At 44.8% G+C, this 20,194-nt stretch overlaps 2 protein-coding genes across 6 annotated transcripts in view; one reads left to right on the top strand and one right to left on the bottom strand.

Annotated features, from left to right (window-relative positions):
- Positions 1–11,047, top strand: part of ccdc85cb (coiled-coil domain containing 85C, b) — a 48,317-nt gene extending 37,270 nt beyond the window's left edge. For 3 of the 5 annotated variants that reach the window (XM_037087410.1, XM_037087409.1, XM_037087412.1), the window contains 4 exons: positions 1,923–2,027; positions 6,331–6,423; positions 7,276–7,374; positions 8,518–11,047. In XM_037087410.1, coding sequence (XP_036943305.1) covers positions 1,923–2,027; positions 6,331–6,423; positions 7,276–7,374; positions 8,518–8,607 — 387 coding nt within the window. In that variant the 3' untranslated portion in view covers positions 8,608–11,047. The remainder of the gene's footprint in view (positions 1–1,922; positions 2,028–6,330; positions 6,424–7,275; positions 7,375–8,517) is intronic. The other 2 variants (XM_037087413.1, XM_037087411.1) reach the window with 1 other exon arrangement.
- Positions 11,048–11,827: 780 nt separating this feature from the next.
- On the bottom strand, positions 11,828–18,203 carry ccnk (cyclin K). Its single transcript, XM_037087113.1, has 11 exons — positions 18,052–18,203; positions 17,119–17,354; positions 16,848–16,929; positions 16,622–16,753; positions 15,942–16,047; positions 15,781–15,838; positions 15,250–15,419; positions 14,956–15,164; positions 14,713–14,743; positions 14,348–14,419; positions 11,828–13,199 (listed from the first exon to the last, which is right to left on the bottom strand). The coding sequence occupies exons 1-11, from the start codon at positions 18,058–18,060 to the stop codon at positions 12,655–12,657; spliced, it is 1,650 nt and encodes a 549-aa protein (XP_036943008.1). The 5' UTR covers positions 18,061–18,203; the 3' UTR covers positions 11,828–12,654.
- Between the last annotated feature and the right edge of the window lie 1,991 nt (positions 18,204–20,194).

The raw sequence follows: 20,194 nt of genomic DNA, 5'->3' as shown, positions 1-20,194 counted from the left end.
GTTTTAGCCAAGAAGACAGCGGAGGGTCAACTGTCCCCAGCTGTCTGGCAAACAAATAGCTTTGTTGGTCTCTGTGGTCGAGGTCAACCCAGGAAGGGGAATTAAAAAAAAAAAAAAAAAAGATGGAGGCGTGTGTGATGTGTTGGATTGTAAAGACGGACTTAGCGTAAGAGGAATATTCATTCGATGGTGTGTTTCGTTTTGTGGATATGACATTTAGGGCGTAGCTCGCTGACAGAAGCGAAGCCTGGAGAAATGGCACAGAGACGTTCGCAAAGGTACAGAATGGAGGGGCACGAATATGGAAACCCAAAGGATAGAAAGCGCCACGGGAAGGATTGTTAAAGGTTAGAGGAACACCAGCGGGATGCTAAGCTGCAGGAGAGGAGACGCGGGAATATCAAAGGACGGAGGAGACGAGGGGAATGTTGATCGTCGCTCTGTCTGTGTGTGACTGTGCACCTGTGTGACACACACAGAGGTAACACAAGGCAGACAACACAGCACACTGTCCACGCGGAAACAGACGCACACCCTCAGCTCATTGGGCTATTTATTGCCCGATTGCTCGCAGGCGTCACGTGCGTTCACACGCCGCGCCTCGCGCCGAGGGAACGCTAGTGCGTGACATGAGAAATGTCATAAGGAAGTGGTGGCGTCGGCCGCGTTCCTGCCCACGGAGAGCAGGCGAGGCTGGTTTACCGCCCCCAGGAACCCGTGGTCTTTGGCTGCTAATGAGGACAAATCTTAGGAGCTCTGTCCCCGGCGTTAATGGCCCTCGATGATGACACAACGTGATACAGCCCGCCGCGCTGAAGTGCCATTTACATAGCGAGCCCGAGCAAAATGAAAAATCAGCTTTGCAAATGAGGTGCTTGAAGCGATTGGCGTCAGAGAGAGACGATGAGAGTGCAGGTGCGAGTGCAGGCCGGGGACAAAGCCTCCGATAATGATCCTTCACCGAGGATCTAACTGCACACAGAAGAGCCGGACTGACGTATTAACTCGTATATTATCTGACAGCAGCAGCTCATCAAAGATTTGTTGTGCAGTGTTGGAGCATATCAGCGCCGATCTCCTGATTAGACTCGACTTGATTACATTTTTGATGATTCAGTTACATCAGACTATCAAAGCGTTCATAAAAAAAACATAATAAACATGTTTGTTGTTGGATTATGAGACGTTTCTAAGCAACTTTAAACTTTATAGAGTGTATTATTTTTGTAGCTACAGGATCGTAAGTGAGAGCAAGGCCGTGTAAAGACATTCAGCCGAGGCTCCGGGCTGGAACTGAACCTGGACCGCTGTGGATTTAAGCTTCAGCATCACTTTTAGTCTTCCTAAATATTTAAAAAGTATCTTAAAAGGTTTTCAAGGCCCTTTTTACCTGCTAACTCAGGGTGAATATAAGGACGTTAATATAAAGTTTAAACATGTCACATCTGTATGTTTCATGTCCACGTCATGGTGTGAATATTATGCACATTTAAAAAACAATAAATGCAGATTACTTGGAAGAAGTGAACATGCAGAGATCGATTTTAGGATTCTTAGTACAAATATCTGACCATTCATAAAGACAAAAGAAAGACAGAAAATGTCATATATTTTAAAATCTAATCATGCACATCTTCTAATCTAAAAGAAGAGCTGTAAATATTTAAATCTGTGTCGGATGTATTAACACTGAAAGATGCAAAACCACTGAGTCACAGAAATGATGGAAGAATGTCAACATGAAGCAGAAAATCATGTGAGGAGTTATTTAATTTTAGATAATCGATTTGATAAATTGGATCCAGTGTCATGCTGTAAAGAAACACCCAATGTATTTACATTTGACATCTGACATTGAAGCCTCGTGTCTCCTGTGTGTGTGTGTGTTTGTGTGTTTGTTTGTGTGTTTGTTGTGTGCACAGCAGTGTAACCCAGGTGACCTCCGAGCCCTGAGGAAGGGGATGACCCTGTACCACTCAGAGTCCCAGCTGTCCTCGCTGCCCCAGCGCCAGGACGCCATGCACATGGTCAGTACCCGGGAGGCTGCACACACACACACACACACACACACACACACACACACACACACACACACACACACACACACACTCGCATTGCACAGGACCGAACAAGAACACACACACAGAGCAGATACACACTCATACCTCTCCAATTAAACAATCATAGTCAAACATCAGCACGACGACACTCTGTACACAACTGCGGTTTGGCGTAGAGATGAGAGTTAATCTGCACACACACACACACACACACACATGCACACGCCCGCACACACACACACGTTTAATTGTAGGGAAGAGTGTGTCAGTGCCTCCACCGTCAAGTCAGCTCTAATTCACTTTACTTCTAACTCTCCAATTATACCTCCACAGGCAACCTCAGTGTCTCTTACACATGACAGGAAGTGAAACACACACACACACACACACACACACACACAGGAGGGAAGAGAGGAATAAAAAGAGAGAGTGAGAGGAGAAAGTCTGGGCGTGAGGGGGATGAGACAGACTGGATAAAGAAAAAGGAGGTAGAAGAAGAAACTAAGACAGCGAGACACGGATTGAAAATTAAGAGGAGTCAGCCTTCCCTTCTCTTCCTCCCACATCCTCTCTCTTCTGCTTCCTCCTCCTCCTCCTCGTCCTCCTCCTCCACCTCCTCCCTGGAGCCGGTTTGAACTGAATCCCACTATGAAAGTAATAATCCTCTCCAATCCACCGCCGCCCCCCCTGACCCTGCCAGTGTCTGGGGAGGAGAGCCCGGGTAATTGTTTTCTGACTGCTTAATGAAGGTCAGATCGGGGCTGTGCCACTAACCAGAGGACTGAACCTCAAAAATCAATATTGTGTTTTAATCACAGGCTCAGCGTGAGGCGCGGGCCGAGTACGTCCTCCGCCGCCACTTTGCCCCTGTAGGTCAAACCGTCCTCGTCGATAACGTCCATGAACCTTGACCCCCCTGCGAGAGGTCTCTCTCCCAGGCAGGAGGAAGGATAAACTGCAAATTATCTTGATAGCTGTTCCCGCATTTCATTTCACAGCGCACGTGAAACAAGGTCATGATATTGACATTACCTCGGCAGCGTGACATCTGATGGGCGACTGGAAGGTGGCAGTGGATTTGTGCGACTGCGTTTAGTTACATTCAGCCAGCAGCCGGTTGCATCAGCGGCTCAGACGAAACCTCGTAAACACACAAATGTTGTCTAAGTTGAGTTTATTCAGCGCCTACTGTAGCAGTCCTTGCGTAGACATTACTTGTAGGACACTCACGCACCAATGTTTTTAGTGGAATATGATCAATATATCTGACGGGACACTCGATTTGAATATTTACACCCATTAACTATCAAGTGAGAGCTCGGCTAATGGACAGCGCTAACATTAGCTTGCTGGAAATGTTCCGTTCTGCTTGAGTGAGAAGTTCTTTGGAGTATGATCAATATATCTGACTGGAAAAATGTGAAATGACGTTTCGTGAAAATAACCTACAGTACAAAGGAAAGTGCTGACCGATAAACAATTTACTTGGGTACAATTTTGAGGTACTTTAGTATTAGTTTAGTATTTCTTTATTTTCTTTAACTTCATGCTTCCACTCCACTGCATTTTGCACAATATACTTACTTTGCAGATTCACATTTTTAATACTTTACCCTTTTTTGGCATCAGACCCAAAATACTGGATTTTTTAATACATTTTTTTTTATTGACAGTCAAACCACTAATCAGGAAATCGCTGAATATCTGATCAGATAATGAGGCCGGGCTGATAATTTGTCCATCTCTGGTCCAAAGGTAACAAAATAAATCTACCAACATTCTTTGAAGCTTTAAGTGTGAAGTAAAAATACACAATGAATATTTTTTTTTAGTTTCACGAGGTTGAGAGGGAACGACCATCTAACGATATGCTTAAAGAAAATAGAATATCAGTTTCATGCAGCCCACAATAACTTCTGATTCGTGTCGTGTTCTTGTGATGGTGTTGTTGTCGTGCTAACTCCTGGATAACGTGTTGAGCCGCGTGCTGATCGATCGCTGCTCTCTGAAGCGCTCTGAGTTCATCCACGCGCGAGAGAAAAGGCCTCGTTGGAAGGAAAGAGAGACATGAGAGAGATGTTGGGCTGAAGACTTTTTTAAGAGCAGAACCTGAGTGAACTGGACTCTCAGTGGTGTGTGATCTTATTTTTAGTCCTTTGTCTTGTTCCGGTCGAAGTTTCAGGTCAGTGAGTGTGCGTGAGGTTCTCGGATAGAAATCGGAAGAAGAAAGAAGGGAAAAAAAGCAAAGATGGATGGAGAGATCAGGCACGATCCTCACAAACACTCGACGGTCGGCTCTGATTCTCGACGCTCCGACTGCAGGCCATCGATTCCGACGGCGTTTGCTTCTCCTCCTTCATCTCGCGAGGGCCTAAAAATCCGGCCTGTTTATGCCGGCGAGTCATCTCCAGACGAACGTCCACACGAAGAGTAAACATCGCCCGGAGCCGGCTGCGTGTCGGCGCTGTCCAAATCCGTTTCTGCGCTGCGCGGCTCAAGATCAAAATAAATTAAAGAAACCTGGGCCCCTCGATGCTCGCGGGGAGTGTTTGTACATTTCAAACAATAGATTTAACCCACATAAGAGAGCTTCAAACGCAGGCGACGGTGATTTACATGTTGTTTTTTTTGCTTGTAGTTGACTTCAAAGTCCACTGCAGAGGAGCTTTGATGGAAGATGAAGCTGTTCCGATTGTTGCTGTGACCTTAAACAGTAGAAACACACTTAAATCAGGAGGGTTGTTGTGTATCATAATTCTCGTCTTGCAGTAAATGACAGACTATACATCACCGCTACATGCTTCTGAAGGAGCCGCCTCGTGTTTTATCCCACAAATATAAGTCCTTAGTTTTTCAGATCATCGTCCGACACGTTTGATTTATTAAAGCCTCGTCTGATCGTCAGCTTGCAGACTTGAAATTTGACAGCAAGTGATTCAACAAGTTGTTCAAAGTTGTGATATTGCTGCATAATAATGCTAAAGTTTAACAAAATAATAAACATAAAAGACCAGAGAGGAGTTTAGTTCCCAATTAAATTACATTTTTGTCCCAAATATAGTCACTAATTCTGAATAAACCTTACAAAGTAGCGTAACACTGAAATACTCAAGGAAACTTTGGTGCATTCAGAGGACGCTCGTCGAGGAGCAGCGTCCTTTTTATACAACGATGAAATTCACTTTAACCTTTTCACTTCTGTCCGTAATATTCTCGTAGCAAAGCTCATGAATTAAACGTCTGTTGGCAGGAGAAACCTCATTTCCATGCTATCAGGGCATGTTTGAATATTTAAAAAACCCTAACTGTGAGTGGATAACATCAACTTCTACAAGAAAAAGTTTGCAAGTTGATGCATATTGATGAACTTCCATCGTCTGAGGAAATGAAATCATCGCAGTGCAAGCAGCTGTGTAACAGTCCGTCTTGTGGTTTTGTTTTTAGCGTATGTCAGGTGAGCGGTCAGGCCCCGACACCTGCAGCACCGTCGGAGAAAATCTATTTTTCATGCGGCTGAATTGACATGAATAGACATGTTGGGCAGTCTCCACCACACGTCCCTCTGGGCTGCGGCGGGATTATTATTTTATCTCCGTGCTATTAGGTTGTGTCGGCTCGCTCTGGCACCTAAACGGGGCCAGCGGGAGCGGAGGGAGCTGACAAACCCCGTCGCTAGCGAGAGGAGAATTGAACTCGGGCTAACAAAGCCACGGAGCTGTGTCTAATTCAGGGCCCTGATGCCAGGTTTACAGTGAATGGTGCCATTGTGAGTCCCAGAGATCTCTGTGTCCCCTCTAACAGAGAGCCACTGTCTGGAACTAACCAGGGGGTGGGGGAGAGATTGGGATGAGTCAGGCAAGCCCCAGGTCCTCTTCCTGGCTGGCTGCTCCCATCACAGCAGGTTAAATCAACAGTGTGCAGGTAGCGGACCTGGCTGGGAGACGGAGGGACGGGGGGGGGAGAGAAAGGAAAAACACAACGGGAGGGGAGGTGATTTGAGTCGGGATGAAAGGGATGGCATTTTCAGCAGCTACGGCACAAGAAATGCCTCCCGTTGAATCAGAACCAAACACCCTCTGAATAAAAGGCGAGTGAGGGATCTTGGACGGAGCTGCGAGAGGCGGTGCTGGTTTGACTCCCGGGTTAAACACAAACATCTGTGAGCCTGACGCATTTCCTTTGTCGCAGGTCTCACCCTTCTCTCACGTCTTTTGCTTTTCTTTCCATGGGCAGATTAAGACACGATATTATTTCTCTTTCTCCACCGCAGGGTACCGGCCGCCTCCCGACCAGCGAGTCCTCTCCGGCCACAGGCTACCTGTCCTGCGTCCAGAAGCCTGAGGCGGTGGTGCACGCCATGAAGGTACTGTTCAGTATTCACTTAGTTAAATGGATCTCAGGGTAATTGTGTGCTGGCTGCTATGATCACTGTCACACAAGCTGGAAGTTTGTTTTTCCACCAAACTGGATTTTGAACTGCGCCACGTCGACCTCAGGCCCACTTTCTCCGCCGCGTACTCAACACGACTACGCTGCTGTTCTGCCTTCAGACACTCCAAAGTGTAAAAGAGAAATGTTTAACCGGAGCGATCAGCCATCAACCGGGCCCGACGCCAGACCGAGATGAATCGCTGAGATTCCAGGTCCAGACCTCTGAAACTGGACCCAGACTCGGAGGTCGGGAACCCAGCTTTAAAAAACACGCTGGAGCAAAAAGATTTATCTGTAATGGAAAAGCAATAAAAAGAGCTCCAAAGAAATCCATTTGTGATGATAACAACCATTTAAAGGGACACAGAAATATTTATTCTTTCCACAAGTTAATAAACAAGCTGTTATCAGAGGAATATAAGGTCCCCAGAACACTGTTTGAAGCTGGAAAGGTGGCAGGGTCCGCCACATATAAACAAAATAAGACGGTATTTAATTGTGCCATCATTTGAGGTCCGTTATTATGTCATGAAAGTCATTAAAAAGGAAGATTTGGGGGGATTAATGAAGATCTTCTGATTAAAAATGTCTTCCCCCAAAACTACAAAATGCTCCTTTAAACACCAAAATGCAGACACTGAAGTATAAAAGTGTTTGGAGAATATAAAAACTGCAAAAATAAAATGTCAGCTGTCAAAGAGAACAAGTTTGGAACACACTCTCGTCTGAGGTTTTGATTTTGGTCGCACACATTTGTACTAACTCCTCGCTGTCGGGCCGTCAGGTGCTGGAGGTCCACGAGAACCTGGACAAGCAGGCTCCTGAGGACTACGAGGACGACCTCAGCGAGAAGGAGAAGGCCATCGTGCGAGAGATGTGCAACGTAAGTGCAAAACGCCGACTCCTCTCTGTCAGCACGTTCCCTCCTGCTCTAGCAAAAATAATAATCACGGGAAAACTGTGCAGAGGAAGTGAAGAGAGGTGAGAGTGGGATCAGTGTAACATGTGACGCTGCGCTGAACTCTACATGCCTCCCGTCGCTGTAAACAAGGGGAACCTCATTCCCATAATGCTCCTGTTTGTTCTGTCTTGGTCTATCCGCCCCCCCTCCACCCGTCCTCCTCCTCTGAGTGCAAATCAGGTCACTTTTTGAGCTGCTTCCACTAATGAGGAAGCCTCGTTTAGACTCATTTGGTTTTGGAATGACACTTGCAGCAGTGTCCCGGCCACAGCGCTCCCTCTTTCTCCCCCCTCTCTCCCTCTTTCTCCCCCCTCTCTCCCTCTTTCTCCCCCCTCTCTCCCTCTTTCTCCCCCCTCTGCTCCAGAGCCAACTCTAAACTGGAGGCCCTGAGTAGAGGCTCGTAGTTGAGCTGTCAGAGCAATTAAACAAGAGCGGCAGGGAAAAGAGCACTCCCTCCCTCCTCCCTCCCTCCTCCACACACCCCACTCTCCATTCTTTCTCTCCTCCATCCTCCCCCCCACCCACCCAAACTCCATCTCCCCTCCAATCTTTCTCTGTTGGTGCTGAAAGGCTTCGGTCCGGGGATAAAAAGCCCCGCTGATTAGAGAGAGAGAGAGAGAGAGAAAGCGAGAGCCGGGGCTATCTGGGCTCGGCGGAGGTATGTGGCGGGGCCAGGAATCCGGGGCACACTACAATAGTACCTCTGTAATATCACTGGGGTCCCCCGGGGGCCCCCCTCTCCTGCTCTCCATCACTCTCAGAGGGATCTCAACACCAGAGCAGCGACAGAGGACAGGGATTCAGAGAGAGTGTGTGTGTGTGTGTGTGTGTGTGTGTGTGTGTGTGCAGTCTTGGCAGCTCAAAGTCAAACTGAGAGCATTTGAAGTTTTCACTCTTGAAGAAGAAAGTCTTTTTTTTTTTTTATTCAGCCGAGCTTCACTCTTTCAGTCTCTGCCTGTCTGTCTCTTTCTCTCTGTGTGTCTCGCTCTTCGTCTTCCCTTCTCAACCTGTCTCTCTCTCTCTCTCTCTCTCTCTCCCTCTCCCTCCCTCTGCTCGTGTTTGCAGGTGGTGTGGAGAAAGCTGGGTGATGCAGCCGGATCAAAGCTGTCCATCAGACAGCACCTCTCTGGGAACCAGTTCAAAGGGCCGCTGTAGTGTGGCAACCCGCGAGCCAGCGAGCGAGCGCGCGAGAGAGATCAGGATTTACAGTACCTACGCTCACCTGAAGACACCTCGTACTACACAACCCATCATGCCGTGCTCCCCACTGCCTACAGCACCCAGCATTCCTTCAACGAACTCTTTAAGACTGGCTAAGATGGCAACTAAATGGACCCGTTAGTCTGTCATTCACATGTACAAACATGTTTTTTTGGGTTTTTTTTGTTTTGTTTTCTCTCTCAGAGCTTACGGAGCAACTGGCAGCTAGTTTCACTGATTCGCCGCCTTTCCCCTTCGATGGCCGCACAGCAATCTCTCTTCTGTCAAAACCTACAAAACACACACACACAATCACACACACTGCTTTCAGTCCTCCACAGCGTAGCCGAGCTACACCGAGCTAGCGATACGACATGGTTTCAAGCACAGCAACCCGGGACGTGGCCGGCAAAAGGGGGGCAGAAAAATCTCCTCCCGCGGCGCCGGGATCGTGGCGGTATCTTCAGATTTAAAAGTTTTGATAGTACCTCCCATAGAAACCCCTCAGCTCCTGTCACACGTATCGCCCCGCCCCCTCCACCCTAGTTGTCGACGAGTATAACTAGCATTAGCATTCTCAAGTGTTAACTGATGTGAAAACCCCCACTGTGACCTAGCGCCTTTTTCGCTCATACGACGAGTCTATGGATAATAAAAAATAACAAGTCTAGAGATCACTGTTAACTTTGTTGTATATTATGTATAAAACCATAGCACTACTTCTTTCATTGTTATCGTTGATTTTACTTTTATCTATTTTGTATTCTAGCGTGGCCATGTGATCAATTATTTTTAGTTTGGAGAAGGAAAAAAAAAAAGCACACAAACACACACATACACACACGTACACACACAGTCGGACCTTAAACAGGGTTTGCTTTTTTTTTTTTTTTTGGTAAAAAACAAAACAGCAACAAAAAAATGTAAATGTAATCTTTCTTTTTCCTGTTTCTTTTTTTTTTTTTTTTTTTTTAATTCTTTTCCAGATTAATTCTTATTATTCCTTTTTTTCCTCTGTAACCTTCTGAAGATGTATCAAGGCCACTCTGATCTCCACGGGCTGATGGATAAGATCATTTTTCTTACTTGGTGAAATTAACTAAAAAAACAAAAACAAAACAAAAAACAAATGAACTGTATGCTGTGTGCATGCTTGACAATCATGTTCTCAGGTCGGGAGGGCTACAGCTTTACCTTCGCCCCACGTTGTGACTGCGTGTGTGTGTGTGCGTGATGGCGTGCATGTGTTGGCGTGGACGGCGGCGTGAATGGCTCTCTTGCAGCTGTAGCATCTGCCTGTGAATCCTCTCTTTTTTTGTTTTCTTCTCTCTCTCTCTCTCTCTCTCTCTTTATTGAACCCTGGTTACAACTCGGTTGAAGACTGCTGAAGGCATTTGCTGGATCCATGCAACAACAAAACAAACAAACAAACAAATGTGGTTCTGTTAATCGTTTCGAGGCCAAAACGCTTAAAAACCCCTCAGATCTTGGATCGCTCCTAATTCCTTGTCGTCGTGGATTCAGCAGGTGTGTTTACGCGGCGCATGTTTCTTAAATCTTTTTTTTTTTTTTTAATTTCTTTCTTAGAATACGAGAGATAAAAGTCTTCCCTTTAGATGTCTCCTGAAAAACACTAACATTTAAAAGAAAAAAAAAAAAAGTATTTCTTGATGTCAGAGTGAACAAACGCTTTGTTTGTCAGAGTATTTATTGCCAGGTGTCAGATATAGAGACGTGGGAGCTATCTGGAACAGTCGCACGTTGAATCGATCAGATTCGCTCTCTGACTGTATCGATCGGTTTAGCGGCGGACAGCTCGGACTCTCCCGTCTCTAGTGTTGTTTGTTCCAAATTAGAACATTTCCGAGGCCGCCCGCCATGCGCCTCCGCTCTCTCTCCATTAATGGGTCAAAAAATAAAATCAAAGTATGGTTTTTTTTTAAAGTGTCCTTTTTTCTAGGAACTGATTTGAAGCCATGATACAATTTTGAATACTATATAAATATATATATATATATATACACAAGGCATTTGATTTGAGATGTGCCACATTTTTTTTCTGCATGGTGTTTTGATTTGGAACCCAACTGTCTTTTCTTTTTCTTTCTTTCTTTTCTTTTTTTAAACATCTATGGTGTTTCTCTTTTTCTGCCTATATGCTAAATAAAAATTAAAAAAAAACAAGAAAAAAAAAAAAAACCACCACCACAGTACAGAGTCGTAGAAATCTACAGCGTTTCGTGTCAGCAGCTCCTGTAGTGACTATCATGGCTGTAGCTTCTGTTCATGAGTTTCACCGATGAGATGGAATGTTTGGCAGGTGAAAAGGAAACATGACATAGGCCACTTTTAGGAGAAATATTTGGGAGACAATAAACAAAGTTGCTTAATGATACTGTGGAGTGCTGTCGTTATTTGATGATGAGTGTTTGCAGGCTGTGGTTCTGCTCAGCCGACGAGCTGGACCGCCCTCTGTTGGTGCACGACTGGAAGTGAAACCACTGATGATGTTTTGGTTTTTTTTTTCTGTGAAGCTCTGTAACTCAGTGATTTCCAACTAAACTTTGTGAGGAATGCCAAAATAATTAACTAAACAAATCGTATTAAATGTAATTTGATAAAAAAAAAATACCTGACCTAAAAATCATGAAAAATAGTTACAGATGTGTAAATTATTATTTTTTTTAAATAAAGAAAAATGCTAAAAAATTGACACATTTGCAGGTAAAAGTTGAGTTCAGTCAGTTCTTTGAAAGGATGAAACAGTTTGCCAAAGGTAATAAACACTTGGAAAATCTTTTAAGTTTGGATAAACAATTAAGATAGTAGAAGCTGAGGGGGGGGGGGGGGATTTGAACTGATGACCTTCTGATTACTGGACAACCTGCTCTACTTCCTAGTCTAGTTGATTTGCTAAATATTAAGGATAAACAGTTGGAAACAGGCTAATAAGCTAAAAGTGATCTGTGAAATTGTATGTTTATGCCCTGAAATGTAAACATGAAAGTCAAGTTTTGTATGATTAAGCTTGTAAGACAACATTGATTCGTAGCTACATGTGATGAAGGGGCACTTTGATCTCTTGCGACGGTGCTGCACAAAATGAATCCAATTACAGCTTAACGATAATACCTTTTTCACACTATAGAGATTAAAAACAAAACACACGACTCAGTTCAAAGTAAGAAAAGCAGGTGTTTATTGTCCTACGTGCCACTCAGACACAAAAACCAAAGCTTGCGAGCAGGATACAGGAAAGAGAAGCCTGACTAAGGCACGTATGGAAAGAGACTGAAAAATAAAAATAAGCTAAATGAAAAGATCAGATGAGAACAAACACAACCTCTGACTGTCAGCTGTTACATGTTGGTGTGATAACTGTAAAACATCTAGTAACATGACCTCTGTGTGTAAGGTCAGAATGTTTATTCACACGTGCGATGGTTCCTCTTACATTTCACTACTGCGTGTTCGACCATCTCAGGCTTTTATTATTATTCTGCTCTGTCTTCAGCAAAAACAGCAGGAATGTGGAGAACAGAACGCCAGATTGCAGGAAACAGGATACTGGATTCAATGGAAATTCAGGCCAAAAATCAAAACACACAGTGAGACAACACAGGAAAGAAAAATAAGACTCAACTTTTTATCTACTTGTACATTTCATCTGCCCACGATCAGACACTGAGCATGTGTGAGAAACCTAGAAAAAAAAAACAAAAAAAACTCAGGGTGATAATATCTCCTGGTTCGTCTCCAGAACAATGAGGATGAGTGGACAGCGTTTGTTACAAGATTAGTTCAGGTTCCCATAGCAACGCTGTCCACACCTCACTTTACCTTTCAAGTCTATTTGTTGCTCATTAACCTCATCGACAAAAAGCTGCACTTGAGGTGAACAAGCTCTCCCTCGGTTCTCAGTTTGCACCACAATCCCAGCTTCCTGGTTTCCCCAGATGTGGCTCTCTGCACTAACTCAGTTTATAGACCGCCGTCACGCCTTCATCTCATCCACCCGCCACGGTTCATGGGCATGCCAGGCGGAGGGGGCAGGGGCACCTGTGACTGTCCTGGGGGCACAGGGGGTGGAGGAGGGTACCCAGCAGGTGGGAGGCCTAAACCTGGAGGGGGCACGTGGCCCGGCGGCATGCGTGGCGGCGGCGGAGGGTAGCTGTTGTAGCCTGGTGGTGGATATGTTGGCGGCAAGTTGGGTGGCGGATAGTTGGAGGGAGGAGGTGGAGGGCCTGGAGGCGGTGCTGCAGGCGGAGGATACACGTGATACGGCGGTATCGGGGGTGCGTAGCTGGGCGGCATGGGGGCGTAGGAGGGACCTTCTGTCTTCATCATTGACTGCAGGCTCTGGAAGCCTTCACCGGACATGTAAGAGCTGGTGGTGGACATGATGTAGTTGGAGGGCGGAGGCGGAGGAGGCCGATGGGGTAGCGGAGGGGGCTGCTGATGTGGAGGTGGGGCGTGCGGGGGAGGAGGGGCCGCTTCACTTCCTGGTTCTGCTTCCGTGGGAGGAGCTGGAAGCGGGGCTTTGCGGTCTAGTGAGTGATGGGAAACGACAGAGAGAGCGAGGAAAGGGGAAAAAAAAAACAGCTTGTTAAAAATTTCATCTTTTCCCTGCGAATAAAACCACGAGGCTGCTCATCCACCCATGATCTCAAGTAACCTCTCCATTCCCAGACAGTGAGCACACAGGCTAGACCACGTCTGCCAGGCTTCAGCCACATAGGAGGTCTCATTATCAGGCTCAAGCACTAATCAGATTGGTCTGGAAGAGGTTAGGAGTGTGTGTGTGTTGGGAAACATCATGTCCAGACGAGCTGCTGGTTATGTAAGCAGACTGAGAGGACTAAAGACTTTGGGGTTGCTTTCTAAGCTCGCGTCCCAGGCGGGGGGTCCCGGCTGCTCATTATGGGCCTATTTGGTGGCACATGCAAACAGACAGCGGGGGTGTTGAGTGGACGCCAGCACGTACCTTTACTCTGATCCAACTCTAAATGATCAATTTCCTTGCAAATTAGACCGGAGGACAGAACTGGAGACTACCGGCGTCACAGTGACCAAAGGAAAATGTGTTTCTGACTGTATAATGTATGAGTACGAATAACTGTTGCTAAGCTAACGGCAAATATAAACTACACAAGAGAATCTTATCTCATGCAGCTTCAGTCACAGTCTCACATAGCCAGACGTCCACAGTGCTCCGTCTGCATTTGAGAACGGTCTAGCTGCACCAGTTATCAGAAAAATATAAAGTGTTCTGGTCTGTCTGCAATTTATTTAAACCGCTCGCAAACATCTTGGGCGGCACTAAACCCAGGATGCAGCAGCGATGCCCCTATGAAGTATTATGTTTCATACCATTTGCGACCTGGTTAGGTTGATACCTCCGACGTTGTTTTTGGAAACAAACACGCAAATAGCGGAAGGAAAGAGAATGTGGACAGAAATAGGCGCTCACTGGCAGACTTCCACCAGCAGCCACTGTTGACTATGTATAGTCTGACTTATCTCCACAGCCCGGTGTCACAGCTAGTTACCATCACTGGCACCAAACTCTATCAACAGAGGAAGCATCCTATTTAGAGACTACAATGTGAACAACAAATCCATGTTGATGTTGGCATGACGATAGCAAACAAGCAAACAATGGGCAGCAAGTGTGTTTCTGCGTGGCCACTCTTACCTGGGGGAGGCTGCGATGTTGGCAGAGGGGGCATGGGGCTCTCCAGTCGAGGAATCTTTGATCCAACTTGTTCTGCAAATTAATCACATCAGCCAATAAGACAGCAATTTCAAACCTGTGAACACACTGAGGGAACTTTGCTGTAGGCTCAGATATTCACAAAATCCTGCTTCCTGGCAGGGTTAATACTAATCCCAGCCACTTTGAATCTGCCGTATGTATCTGTAATCTTGCCCAGAGTTCATATAAACTGATCACGTTAATTAGCAAACGTCTCTTGGAGGCGTTTTAGGAGATGAACCGACAACTGCTTTAAATCCCAAATGAGCAGAATTATGCCTGCATGAGGTTTAACAGAGTCTTACCTGGAGCCTTTGGTTCATCTTTTGGGGATGTCTGGAAGAAAAAAAAAACAAGAGAGAAAGTAAGCAGTTGCAGTTACTCTTTACTTTGAGACAACTTATTCCAAGTGTTGATGTATGCTAGGTGATACAACAAGCTATCATATACGGAGGACCAACCACATGCCACTCCCCCTCCCATCATCTCTATAACCTGTCCCATCAATGACGCCATAATAAAGGCCAAAAACACAAGCAGATACTCACATGTGAGCGTTTGAGCTGCCGTGCAGGGCTGCCACCCTGAGGAGAAGTCTTCTTCGGTGGTGGGGGAGGAGGGTTAGAGGCTGGTGGTTGTCCCAGTGGGACTGGAGGAGCTGGGAGTGGAGGATTGGATGACCGCTCCTTCTCCTGGATCTGCTGAGGGATGGGCTTGTTTCCTTGAGAGTACAGGTCCAGAATCTGGTGGCAAATGTCTATAAAACAGAGACACAGTTTTTGTTGAAAGGAGATGAAATACTGGTGGAAAAGCAGGAAGAGTTCTGGCTTCATCAGAAGTACCTTCGAGCAGCTCAACTGGAACGTCCTGGACAAACTGCTCCCACCAGCGGCGTGACGACTGCTTGGCGGTCCACTCCTGGATGTCAAACTTACAGAGGCGGCCGGCCAGGTACATGACGGCCACCGCGATAATCTCTGGTTCCCACTGCAGGGACAGCATGGTGCACAGGCTGCCAGGGACACAGTAGTTACAATCGTCATTCAGTTTGGGCAGCTCAGGGGAAGATACTGTCACATATTTGTTTCTGATTCTGTCCAATTATTGTTATCATTTGTGTGTGGCGCTAGAACAGTGACTCCTAGAGTCAAACCAGCAAACTTGGCTCTGACTGTATTTGATTCGAGGATGTAGTAGTTATGTAGAACACGTCTTAAAACCATAAGGCTGTTTTAGAAGAACTGACATCCATCTGTGCACGTTTACCAGCCAGCTGGTTGGATGATACAGTCTTATATACAAAGAGCATCCTCCCACATGATGCAGGGCACCACAGAAGAAGTCATCGGTAACACGACAAGTTTACTGCTCACCTGTCGTTGACAAAGGTCCACGCCATCTGTAGCACCTTGCACACTTTATTCTTCTCACCTTTAACAAGAACAAAGACATGCATAAGATTTTTTATAGATTCCCCAAACCAAAATGTATCTCCACTCTGTGTGGATACAGAGCCGTTCTTATCACAACTCACCTTTGAGCTGCTTGACGTAGCGCAGCAGGAACATGTAAGGGTGCTCCACCTGCAGGTCGAATTTGATAGTCTGGAGCAAAATTCTCTCCAACACCATCACCTCTTCCTGTTGGAAGAAATACAGAAACCTAAATTATTTAATGTTTCAGCCTCATACAGTGACATACTGGGAACATTAACACAGATCCTTCACATCTTCAGTGCATGCTGGTAATGTTAAAAGTACATTTCTTTATATTAAAGGAATCATGATCTTATTTTTCTGAAGAACAGAATCGCTGCCTATTTCTGAGCAAATTAAACTAATGTGAAAAATCCGATTTTGTTAGTCTTGGGTTACATTTATCAAAAGCTTGCCAAAATGGAGTCCGGCCTTAATCACCACTGCACTATTACATGTAAGCAGTCAGTCAAGAGGCAGAAATCCTTCTACTGTTCATAGCATGCCTGTTGTGTCATGTATAACCGATTAACAGGCTGCAGCAAGATTTCCTTTATCTTTTGTTTTTTCTTTCCAGAGCTACATGATATAATGTCAGAGCTCTGTAAAGCGGTTTAAAAAGGATTACAAGCTATGACTATTAACTTCTCTGCACTCAATGACTCTTTAAACGTACAGTGCCCAGTGTAAACAGTGAAAATGTCTCTAGACGTCAGGGGGAGATTAAAATTAACGGCACCTTCGGATCATCTCCAAACTGAGCAAACTGCACGTCGTTCAGTAAGCTGCGGGCAGTCTTGATGATGTCTTTACACTTCTTTGGAGTTTCCTCCACTTTCCCGGCCAAGAAAAGACAGCAAGCACCCGTCACCTGTTGAAAAACACAAATCACACCCGTAAACCTTTAATCCTGTGCATTGTATGTTGGAATAATTAAAAACTGAAGGGTAAACAAGTGAACTTACATATCTGGGAAACTGCTTGAAGGAGTGAAACATGTAGAAGCGGTGGAAATATATGATGCCAGTTGCTAGAGTGTCATAGTGTCTGATGACAGTTAAGGAGGCCACGGGAAGCTTTTACAGGTATTTACAGGTAAAGTACATCAGTTATGTGAGAGAAGATGTTTCACTGTGACTGTGCTGCTATGATCGCTACACAAGACAGGGGAAATTAAAGAGCTACTGATGTAAACTTTAATGCAAACGACAGGAGTAAAAAGTGAATCAAGGATACAGGCCAAGTCTGGTCCCAACGTCGAATATGAAGCGGGCTCCTTCCCTCCGGTACCGGGCCTCTGTGCCAGGGTCCAGGCCTTCAGACTGGGAGGGGGTGTGGGCTAAATCCTTCTTGTCCCAGTACCAGCATGGTTTGATGTGGTCCAGAATTCCTTGGCCAGACATTGAGAAGTTCTCCTTGGATTCCTTCATCGGCTGGGGAGAGGCAACGGAGGATGGACCCGCTGCACTGGACTGAAGAGTCACCAAGCATAAACAAAAACTATGGTTATAGCCATTATTGTTTCGTTACAATTATGGTGAGAAAGCCGAGAAAAGCAGCTTCCCTTCATGCTAGCAGCACTGGTGTATATTGCTAACTGTCAGATAGCTAATCTCACTCCCATGTTTCATATTCTGAATATCAAAAACAACGTGATCATCTCGTCATGGCAGCTCCCATCCCATTCATTCACAAATCTCGGCTCGCTAAACACACTTAAGCTAAGAATATAGCATAATTAATGCACTGATACGGCTGTCATAAACAACAAACACGAATTAGCATCACGAATTAGCATAACGCAACTGTTTACTGCTTGCTAGCTTCGGTTATGTTAGCTTAGCTGACGGTTATGACAACTTAAAGTTGGCTAGCGTTGGCTATAGCTAACGTTACCAAATAACCACCAAAGCATGGGTGTTAGTCGATCATATATAGGCTAAGGTGTACGAGGATAAGGTAATCTGAAAACAGGGAGAGGCTAACATAAATGAAAATATGATAAAGGTGGTCAAAGTTGACGTGCCGCTAGCGCTAAGCCAGCCAGGTGATGCACCTCGCTAGCATCCCCGGCTAGCAAACTTCCTCCACTCGCGGTTCTCGAGTCCAAACTACTTATAATCACCTCGATGCTCGTCGGTCTGTTTGCAGAGAAACGCCTCTGTTTACCTTTAACATGTAGCCGTCACAGTCGATCACCCAAAACAGTCCGCTGTGTTAATATTCCGCAGTTGTTCACGATAAGTTGGCTAACAAGTGCTCATTCGCGGCCCCCATTGTAACAAGGGCACCGCCATTAGGGAATACGTCACGCCAACGTCATGACGCAGGACGTTTGAGACACGTGTGGTTTGGAAATCAAGTTTTTAACTTTCCTCTGTTGAAAAAGTTTGTTCGTTTGTTTTAACTCGTACAATTGGAAAAAGTTTATTTTTTTCATATGTGTTGATAATTAATATTTCCATTTTTAAGTGTGATTTAAATTGTGCTGTTCTCATTAACAGCCACTAGAGGGAGACAAAGAATAACAAGTGGACTTTGGCAGACAGGAGTGGATTTTTTTTTTTTTTTTTTTTTTTGACACATGCAATTACAGATTGGACCAGATAATGTGTGATCTGTGCTCAGGCAGCAGGGCTGGACACACATGGCTTGAGTCCAAATCCATAAGAGCATCTCCCGACATATATAGAAATATATAATTATCACTACAGCCGGAAAAGTTATTTGTGCAAGTGTCTAAAAGTGTGAGTGGGTGAGTGGGCGTGGGATTCCAGAGTGATATATCACATGAGCACCAGCTCTCAGCAGAAAAATGTTCATCTGTTTTATATTAGAGAGGTTTATTTCTTTAATCCAGCGAGATATAAATTGAGAAACTGTGTCATGTGATGCGTTTATTAAAAGGGAAATCAACAAGAGGCAGCAGATTCCCACTGACTCTTTTCATACTCACGAACATATAAATGGAGGCAATTCCATTTGTCTTTTGAGGGGTATGGACCCATCATAAAAAACAACTTTACAAAAAAATCTTAATAATTAAAGAAATCAGCGTATCTAGTGCACACTGCAAAAAGTAAACTCTTAAAAATGAGAAAAAAGCAACAGAATGAGGAAATAATCCATGAATTCTATTTGCAGAGACTTTTTTTTGCAGGTTTGTGACTATTACCTGAGACAAGACTTGATCCAGCACAGTAACAAGTGAAATATGTTAAGTACAAGCAAATAATTCTCATTTTTAGTAGTTTTGCATTAATTTCAGCATAATCTCAGATAAAAACATCTTAACATGTGACAAGCACATGTTCACAACATGGACTTTAACCCACAACCTTTGGGATGGAAGTGTAAGGTGTTGGACAACAATATATCTCCCATATCTGAGTTTGAAAATCAGAGTCATTTAAAAATGTAACATAAAGGAATGTCATGTTTTAACTTTGACGACCATGAATTTAATTTTAATCTGACTAAAACAGGAACAATTTGATGCTTTTATCCACGACCCCTGACCCTTAATCCTTCTGATGCAGCAAGAAAGTGCAATAATCATACAGAAGTGTTGATTTAATGACTGGAAATGATGGTAAAATAAGAAAAATACTCTTGTTCCTTCTCTCTGTACTCTCACGGGCTGAGAACAGACTGAAAAGTAACATCTCGTGGTCGATCCGTCTCCTCCCAACCGCCCTCACATCAGAGGGGAAAAGAGAAAGAGCCGGCATTGAATCATTTACTCCATCCAAATTAAAATTGGGGGGTGGTGGGGGGGATCTGCATGCATTATATATTCACCCGTGCTCGGACAAATCCTCTTAACTGTGGGAGAAATTGTCAGGATGTGTCCTGTAGAAAAAAAAAGAAAAAAAAAAAGGAAAAAGAAGTAAAGAGCCTTGTCTGGTTGTATTGCCCGTAGCAAGGGAGCATCTCAATCTGTCACTCAAGTCCAAACACACACACACACACACACACACACACACACACACACACACACACACACACTCAACCACAGTAAATCAGCTTATGAATAATATATACTTGTACTTTCTTTATTAATATTAAACATTGCATAATGAAGCGCCGACTATAAGCAAATCCCAGAGCAATATTCATATTACCGTGAGCTGTCCTGGAGTGGACCTCTCATTGTTTATGTCGGCCCTGTTGGTGCTCGAACACATCAAAATATCTGCTCAGAACAGCTTCCTCACACTTAACCTGCACTTAACCCGGCTTCTTTTTCTGTTCTGATATGTTGAGCGCAGTTTGTTTTCTCCCTCATACATCCGTCTGTTCTAACATATTA

The sequence above is a fragment of the Acanthopagrus latus genome, chromosome 22 (genome assembly GCF_904848185.1).
Source record: "Acanthopagrus latus isolate v.2019 chromosome 22, fAcaLat1.1, whole genome shotgun sequence".
In the NCBI taxonomy this organism is placed as follows: Eukaryota; Metazoa; Chordata; class Actinopteri; order Spariformes; family Sparidae; genus Acanthopagrus; species Acanthopagrus latus.
The sequence above is the reverse complement of the archived record's forward strand: the minus strand, read 5'-3'. Positions and strand labels throughout refer to the sequence as shown.